The sequence below is a fragment of the Lipotes vexillifer genome, unplaced genomic scaffold, assembly GCF_000442215.2.
Source record: "Lipotes vexillifer unplaced genomic scaffold, Lipotes_vexillifer_v1.1 scaffold1477, whole genome shotgun sequence".
Lineage (NCBI taxonomy): Eukaryota > Metazoa > Chordata > Mammalia > Artiodactyla > Lipotidae > Lipotes > Lipotes vexillifer.
The window spans coordinates 828,397-836,347 of record NW_006776536.1 but is presented as its reverse complement, the minus strand read 5'-3'; the positions used below and the strand labels follow the sequence as shown (position 1 = coordinate 836,347).

The following is a 7,951-nucleotide window of genomic DNA, read 5'->3' as shown; positions in this document are numbered from 1 at the left end:
CACCCGCCCCCTTACCTCCGGCCGCTGGACCTGAACCTGGGCCCGGGCTCCCCCAGTGCCTCCACGTGGAGAGTGGACTGGAGCGCCAAGGGGACCTGACCCCCTTTCTGGTGCCATTCCCCACCGCGGGGGTGGGCGGTGTGCACGGAGGGGGCGCGATCCCTCCACCATCCACCACAGCAGCCCTGAGACAGGGGAGAGGAGAATCCTTCCCTGCCACTTCACTCTGCCCTGGGGGCTGCTTTCTCAGCAGGACCAGGTGTCCCAGCGCAGAAGCCGGCTCCAGCGAAGGTGAGCACCTCTTCCCAACACACGCACCTCCGTCCAGCCGCCAGCCTTGGCCACAGCCATCCTGGAGGACTTGCAGCCAAAGCCCACTACGTACTATGTGGGGCAGTGTTGCCAGTTGGCACAGCTGGCTGCCTTTGCTTTCATCTTCCCCCTGGTCAGTTGGAGCTCCTTCACCCACTGTCCTGGACCTGGCTCTGGCCAGCGGTCACGAGCCAGTGGGCAGCATGGGACGGCAGGGCCTGAGGACTCCTGAGTCCCCACCAGGTTCACAGTATCTACTGAGTTAGGCAGGTGGGAAGGAAAAGGAAGCAACCTCCATCCCTCCTCAGACAAGAATAGATGGGCTGGAGGCTTGAGAGCCTCCAAGGCAGTGCTTCCCGAAGTGTTGGGGCAGCATTACCCGGGAACTGGTTAGAAATGCACGTTCTCAGGCATCCACTCCAGGCCTACTGAGTCTCTGGGGATGGGGTCCAACACCTGTTTTAACAAGCCCTCCAGGTGATTCTGACACACCCCTGTCCTAAGGGCTACGATGGGCCATAATGGTTTCCCTGCTCCCCTGCCAGGCAGAGCTTTGCAGTACTCGGCGGGGCTGTCCTGGGACTGCAGGATGGAGGCGATGATGGAGATGCAGCCAAGGCCAGCTCTGAGCCAGTGGAGGAACCCCCCGGGGAGGAGCAGCCCCACGGGGACCAGACAGACGACGGGCATGGGCCCCAGAGTCTCAGGAAGCAGGAACAGAGTCAGCACCTGCGCCTCATGGTGGGGCTGCTAAGGCCACAAGACGACATCCGCCTGGTGAGGGCCCCGTCCAGAGCCCTCTGGCCCTCTGAAAGGGGAGAGAGCCACTCCCCAGGTGGGAGGAGAGGGTGGAATGGGGCCAGTGTGTGTGTGTTTGGGGAGCAGTGGTGTGAGAGCAGGGGGCCCCCTGGGGAGCGTAGCGGTTACCCAAACCCCGATGACTCTGCTGTTCAGCTAGAGTTGTCTTAACAGGGCGATCCGGCCATGTCTTCGGGTCTCTGGAGAGCTGGGAAAGGATGGGGAGGTTTGTCCGATGTGAGCCTGTAGGGTCAGATTAGGTCCAAGAGCTGGAAGTTACCCAGAGGCGGGTTTCTGTTCAACCAACACAAGACCTTCCTGACTATGTGAGTTGCCCACAAATGAACTGGTGCTCAGGGGGGCCTGCTGAGCACCCACCGTGGGCTCGTGTGCTGGAGGGGCCCATGCGGGAATGGGACACAGGCGGGAAAATGAGGACCAGTTCCCAGATGCCTGTGGAACAATCTCACTGTCTGCAGCAAAATGGGAAAAACAAGATGCAGTCAGTTTTTTGTAAGGCAGAATTAATTCCACAGAAGCACCATCCTTTATTGTGAAACTGTGTCCTTAATATTTCTTTGGTGAAAAACATTCCTTGAATCAAATTATGGTAATGGCGAGTGGAAAAGTGTTTCTTAAACCTCCTTCCTAGGCAGAAAAAAAAAGGGGGGGAATCTGTCATGCCCATTCTCCCCTTTATTTCACACACACCCTCTCTGAGAAGAATCTTTCTAAACATTTTATTGGACCATGAGATCCCAAAGTTGGGAACCACTAGATTGTAACCACTGATCTGGTATCTGGGAAGAGAGGGATGGGTGCAGAGGGAGCAGGTGGCAGCTGTGTGTCAGGTGGGGGTTGGGGAGCGGGTCCTCTGGGCCACTGTGACCCTGGGCTTTTCCCTTCCCATCTTCCCCAGGCAGCCCAGCTGGAGGCGGCCCGGCCCGCCAGGCTCCGATACCTGCTGGTAGTTTCCACAAGAGAACATCTGAGCCAGGATGAGACAGTCCTTCTGGGCGTGGATTTCCCTGATAGCAGGTGGGAGCAGGGAGAGGAAGGGAGGAGGACAAGGAAGTGAGGTGCTGGGCGACAACAGCTTTCCCTCTGTCCCTGCCAGCTCCCCCAGCTCCCCCAGCTGCACCCTAGGCCTGGTCTTGCCTCTCTGGAGTGACACCCAGGTGTACTTAGATGGAGACGGGTAAGAGGTGGCAACTGGAGGGAAGGGAAAGGAGAGGGGCCAGAGAGTGGAATAACTAAGTGTGATGTATGGGGGGGCAGGGGTGCAGGGGTGTGGTGGGTACTGGGGAGCAACTGCAGAACTCTAGGTTGGGCCTACTCTCAGCTCCACTTGAGATGCACTGTGTGATCCTGGGCAAGTCACCTAACTGCTCTGGGCCTCAGCTGCCCCATATCTGGCAAACAGGGCTTATTTTGAAGTTTAGATGATGTGTATATATTTTGAGGACCAGCCTTAGGTGGCTAGTGGGTAGGCCTCTCAGGTGGCCCTGTCCCAGAGCCAGGGGCTGGGTTCCACCCCCACCTGATCTCCCACAGGGGCTTCAGTGTGACATCTGGTGGGCAGAGTCGAATCTTCAAGCCAGTCTGCATCCAGACCATGTGGTAAGGGGCTGGGTCTTGAAGATGGCTCAGGGTCTGGGTAGGGGCAGCAGGGAGGACAGCGTGACCCAGCCTCTCCTCTGTCCCAGGGCCACGCTCCAGGTGTTGCACCAGGCATGTGAGGCGGCTCTAGGCAGTGGTCTTGTGCCAGGGGGCAGTGCCCTCGCCTGGGCCGGCCACTACCAGGACAGACTGAGCTCTGACCAGAGCTGCCTCAACGAGTGGATGGCCATGGCTGACCTGGAGTCTCTGCGGCCTCCCAGCATCGAGCCCGGCCGGTCAGTACAGGGAGGGCAGGAGAGGGGGCTGTGCCATGGCAGAGCGGGGAAGGGCCCTGGACTGATGGGCTCGGTTCCCAGGCCCTCGGGACCGGAGCAGATGGAGCAGGCCATCCGGGCTGAGCTGTGGGAGGTGTTGGACTCCAGTGACCTGGAGAGCATCACTTCCAAAGAGGTGGGCAGGGTGCCGGGGACCAGGGCGGGAGCAGGGCCCTGGTTGCGGGGGCCTCCGGCTGGGCCCCAGAGTGGTCCTCTCCTTGGAGCCTCCCACTTTAGCTTTCCTCCTGTCTGAGCTGTTCCCACGTGCCTGGCCTCAGCTTCTCTGCCTTGATGGGACAGAGTATTGTCCTCAGAGGCCCTTCCCCCCCGCCCCAGGGAAGGCGCCCCCAGCCTCTTCTCACCCTCCTGCCTGCAGATCCGCCAGGCCCTGGAGCTGCGCCTGGGATGCCCTCTCCAACAATACCGCGACTTCATCGACAACCAGATGCTGCTCCTCATGGCCCAGCAAGACCGGGCGTCCCGCATCTTCCCCCACCTCTACCTGGTGAGCTGCAGGCTGAGGGCTGGGAGATGGGGCCTGCTGCAGCTGGGGGAGAGGGCCAATGACGCTCTCTCCGTGTTCACAGGGCTCAGAGTGGAACGCAGCGAACCTGGAGGAGCTGCAGAGAAACAGGTAGGGTTTCGAGCCCTCCCAGGACTGCCCGCCCTCTGTCCTCCCCCGTGGGGAAACCTGGCCAGAAACCCCCAGAACCCTCTCAGCAGCAGCTAGCTCTGCTTCCAGCTCTGCCCCTGGGGCCGTTCCCCTCGTATGGGCTCAGGCGGGGACAGGGGGAAAAGCTACCCTGCTGGTCTGCTGGCAGCTCCCTGGCCCCCTCTTAACCTCCCCCAGCTGTAAAGCGGAAAAGCCCCTCTGCGCCTGACCACGTCTCTGGGAGAAGGGAGGGCCCCTCTCCCGTAGGAGACCTGGCTGCCCGCTCCCAACAGCTCCTGTCACTTGTCCACCATGGGCTTTCGGGAAACCTGCTGTGACCCTTGTCATCCAGCTGCTGCAGATCCACCCCATCTCAGCTGAACTCCGAAGCCCTTCTCTTACTGACTTCTGACGATAACAGAAGGGCGTGTGTTGCAGGCCGCCCAGCAGCTACCTGGAAGCGGGGTGGGGACGGGCCAGGGGGACAATACTCAGGCCCAGCCGGGTGAACCGATTTGCTCAAGGTCACCGTCACCTCCTCCTCCCACCGCAACTGTGCCGCCCCCACCGGACCCTCAGCACCAAGAAAACTAACACCCAGGGTCCGCCGGCTCCGCTGGCCCACGGGCCTGGCGCCCGTGGCCACGTCAGCCTGGCCTGTGCCCCGTGCCGCAGGGTGAGCCACGTCTTGAACATGGCCCGCGAGATCGACAACTTCTACCCCGAGCGCTTCACCTACCACAACGTGCGCCTCTGGGATGAGGAGTCGGCCCAGCTGCTGCCCCACTGGAAGGAGACGCACCGCTTCGTGGAGGCTGCAAGGTCGGGCCGTCCCACCCCTCCGCCCGCCCCGTCCCAGCTTCCTGCCGTCCGCGGCCCATGCCCTCCTCCCGCCTGCTCTGCCCTCAGCTTTTCTGGCCCTCAGGGTCCTTACCTCCTTTCCCCTCTGCTCTGGGAGGTGAGCCCACCACCTACCTACCTGCCTTGTCCCGACACTGACGGCACAGCAAGGGGGCGGGGGCGAGGGGGAAGCTGACCCGGTCCGGCCTCCCCAGAGCGCAGGGCACCCGGGTGCTGGTCCACTGCAAGATGGGCGTCAGCCGCTCGGCCGCCACAGTGGTCGCCTACGCCATGAAGCAGTACGGCTGGAGCCTGGAGCAGGCTCTGCGCCACGTGCAGGAGCTGCGGCCCGTCGCCCGCCCCAACCCCGGCTTCCTGCGCCAGCTGCAGACCTACCAGGGCATCCTGACTGCTAGGTACGGAGTGGGGGCCGAGGGGAGGGGGTGGGTGGGGGTGGGTGCTGGGGGTTGTGGCTGGGTCACTGGAAGCTGACTCAGGGCCACCCCCTCGCAGCCGGCAGAGCCATGTCTGGGAGCAGAAAGTGGGTGGGGCCTCCCCAGAGGAGCCCCTGGCCCCCGAGGTCTCTACACCGTTCCCACCTCTTCAGCCAGAACCCGGGGGCAGTGGGGAGCTGAATGTGGTGGGGTTGGAGGAGAGCCAGGCAGCCCCAAGAGAAGAGCCTGGGTCACGGCCCCGTATCAACCTCCGCGGGGTTATGAGGTCCATCAGCCTCCTGGAGCCATCCTCAGAGCTGGAAAGCACCTCAGGGGACGGTGACCTGCCAGAGGTGAGGCTGGGGCTAAGGAAGCAGCCCAGGTTGAGGCAGAGTGGGGGCCAAAAGGAGGAGGCGGCAGGTGGCTGGAGGATGGAGAAAGTCCAGGACTGGGGCTCGGCTTGGCCCTGAGTGGGGGGCACCTGAGCAGGGGGACCACACCCTGGGCAGCTCCTGTTCATCCCCTCAGAGTAGCTGAGGAGAACCGATGAGGACAGGCGAGCGCTGCCTTCCACGGGAGCTGGAGAGCAGTCACGGGACAGGGCCATCTGGTGGGCTCCACGGCCAAACCAGCCCTAGGCTGGCGGCTGCAGGCAGCTCTCAGCCTGACGAAAGGACTTGCTACCTAAGCGGCAGGGCTGCCCAGCCTTGGAAGGAGCATCCTCCCCAGGCCAGGAGCTGCACAACCAACTGTTGACCCCAGATGGGTGTAGATATGATGATCTCAGCACCCCCTCCCAAATCGGAAGGGCAACCCATCGAAGGATGGCACGCAGAGGGGTCCTAGCACTCACACAGCCAAAGTGCTGGCTGAGTAGCTAAGCAGCCTCTCTGTGCTAAGCGCTGTAGGGCACAAGTGTAAGACCTGGCCCTTGCCTTAGGAAGTCAGGCCCCCCGTGTGACTTGAGGCCAAGGTAGCTGACCCGGAGGAAGGAGAGCTCACCTCACAGAGGACGGGAACATTTGGGAAAGGCTTCCGGGAGGAGGTGGCACTGGGTGTGGAAGGCTGGAGGGAGGAGCAGATGGTTGATGGGTGGGTGTGTGTGTTCCTAAGGGCAGGGTGTCCTCACTCGGCACCCAGCCCAGGGCCCGGCACCCAGAAGATGTTTCCCTTGTGGCTCGTGGGACTGACTGTACAAAGCAGTGGGGGGCAAGAGGAGGAGGAGAGGACCCCAAGGACGCGGCGGGCGCAGGGGAGCTAAGGAGCGCTTCTGGGGGCCAGACAGGTGAGGGCTGAGGAGCAGTGGCAGTAGGGCCGGGGTGCTGCCTTCCCTTCTAGGGAAACCTGACCTGTGAGTACCTGCAGTAGCTTTTTCTGCATTCACTCAACAGATGCTCTGCATCTACCCTTCTCTAGGCTCTGTGCTCCGTGCCCCTGCCTTGGAACGACTTCCCTGTGACTCTTCTTTATACTCTCATCCTTCCAGGTCTTCTCTCCAAAGGAGTTTTCAGATGAAGACCCTCCACAGCCCTTCCCTCATTTCTCAAGCGCCAAGGGAGGCCAGCAGGCCCGCAAGGGGCCTCGGCCTGCCCTGAAGTCCCGCCAGTCTGTGGTTGCCCTCAACAGCGCCGCCCTGGTGGCCAGCCGGACCCGGGCCTTCCAGGAGCAGCGGAAGGCTGGCTGTCCGTCCACACCCAGGCACCAGAAGGTGGTGAGGCAGCCCAGCGTGGATGACAGTGGCGAGGAGGGCGAGGTGTGAGCCCACACACATTCCCATGACCCCCTAGACACAAACAGAGGCGCCAGGACACAGCTCCTGGGATGAGCACCCCTCACTCCTGTCGGCCTGTCCACGTTCCTCTTAGCTCCTCCCCAGGAGGCCCCAGACTCCTGACACTACAGCCTCAGCACCTACAGCCTTAAGTCTCAGACCCATGTCCACCTGTCCAAGGGCTCAAGATTTCCTCCACATTTGGGGATGTCGTAGAGAGACTGAAGGTGCCTTTGGGGGCAACCTTCATTCTCACCTGCTGCCTGAAACACACACTTGCAGCTATGGAATAAAAAACAGAGTTTCTCAGTGCAGAAAGGCTAATGCTCCCTCCCTCCCCTACTCCTGTCTGCCTCATCCCCCCGACCCCATTTCACTCCTGGGGCTCTGCAGAGAACCAGTGGCCCCCAAAGGCCGAGAGTAACCTCAGTCCCCAAACCTGGGAGTTTCTGAGGAGTGGGGAGCCAGAGCCCTCTGACGGGGCTGGCCAGTCAGCCTCGCTCACACCCCCATAAGCAGCCTGAGTCTTGTGCTGCTGCCCCCAGCACCCTCCACCCGCACTGCACGGGAGCACAGGGCACTAAGCCAAAGAGTCTTCTTTCTGAGCTTCATGGGCCTCTGGCCAGTTTTTCATAGTCTTAATAGTGTCCGGCTTTGTACTTAGAAAGAAAAAACATTTTCATATTGTTTTCAATTTTATGATAAAGCTTGTCGGTCCACTCTTTCTCTGGTTGCACAAGGAGTGTGGCCTCTCCTTACCCCTTCCAGTCTCTTCATAGTTCCCCGGTATCTTGCGACAGGCCCGTTTGGGGAGTGGTGTGTTTGGGGTGGGGTGGGGTGGAAGAATGGGGAAGAGAAGAGGGGAGGTGGGCGCTATCTCCCTCATCCCCCCGGGCCAGGGCCTGGGTAAATGCTAGCTGCCCCGCCCCCCTCAGGCAGGTCGGCAGGGGAACAAGTCTACACTGGACAGCAGGTGCTGGGCCCTGTCGGGGCAGCGGAAGGGAGTTACCCATGAGGAAATGGAAGCTGTCGATGCCTATGTGGACAGGACCAAGCCCGTCCCGGAAGCTAAGCCTCCTTCTGGGCACTTGATGCTAGTTCTTGAGCGCACGCTGGGCCCCAAGAATCTTCTTCTTGCTACAATGCACGAGAGCCTGACTTTCCAGGCCAGCCTATCACTGCCAGGGAAGAAGGGCCCCCCCCCCCCCCC

The 7,951-nt window shown here is 61.4% G+C and overlaps 1 protein-coding gene across 1 annotated transcript in view; it reads left to right on the top strand.

Moving 5' to 3' along the window:
• SSH3 (slingshot protein phosphatase 3) overlaps positions 1-7,425 on the top strand; it is a 7,804-nt gene extending 379 nt beyond the window's left edge. Inside the window, exons 2-14 of the mRNA XM_007450440.1 lie at positions 251-291; positions 858-1,089; positions 2,030-2,148; positions 2,237-2,308; positions 2,665-2,730; positions 2,817-3,005; positions 3,087-3,180; positions 3,421-3,549; positions 3,632-3,678; positions 4,372-4,518; positions 4,752-4,952; positions 5,050-5,323; positions 6,457-7,425. Of these exons, the coding sequence (XP_007450502.1) occupies positions 251-291; positions 858-1,089; positions 2,030-2,148; positions 2,237-2,308; positions 2,665-2,730; positions 2,817-3,005; positions 3,087-3,180; positions 3,421-3,549; positions 3,632-3,678; positions 4,372-4,518; positions 4,752-4,952; positions 5,050-5,323; positions 6,457-6,729 (1,884 nt within the window). The 3' untranslated portion in view covers positions 6,730-7,425. The remainder of the gene's footprint in view (positions 1-250; positions 292-857; positions 1,090-2,029; positions 2,149-2,236; positions 2,309-2,664; positions 2,731-2,816; positions 3,006-3,086; positions 3,181-3,420; positions 3,550-3,631; positions 3,679-4,371; positions 4,519-4,751; positions 4,953-5,049; positions 5,324-6,456) is intronic.
• The last annotated feature ends 526 nt before the right edge of the window (positions 7,426-7,951 follow it).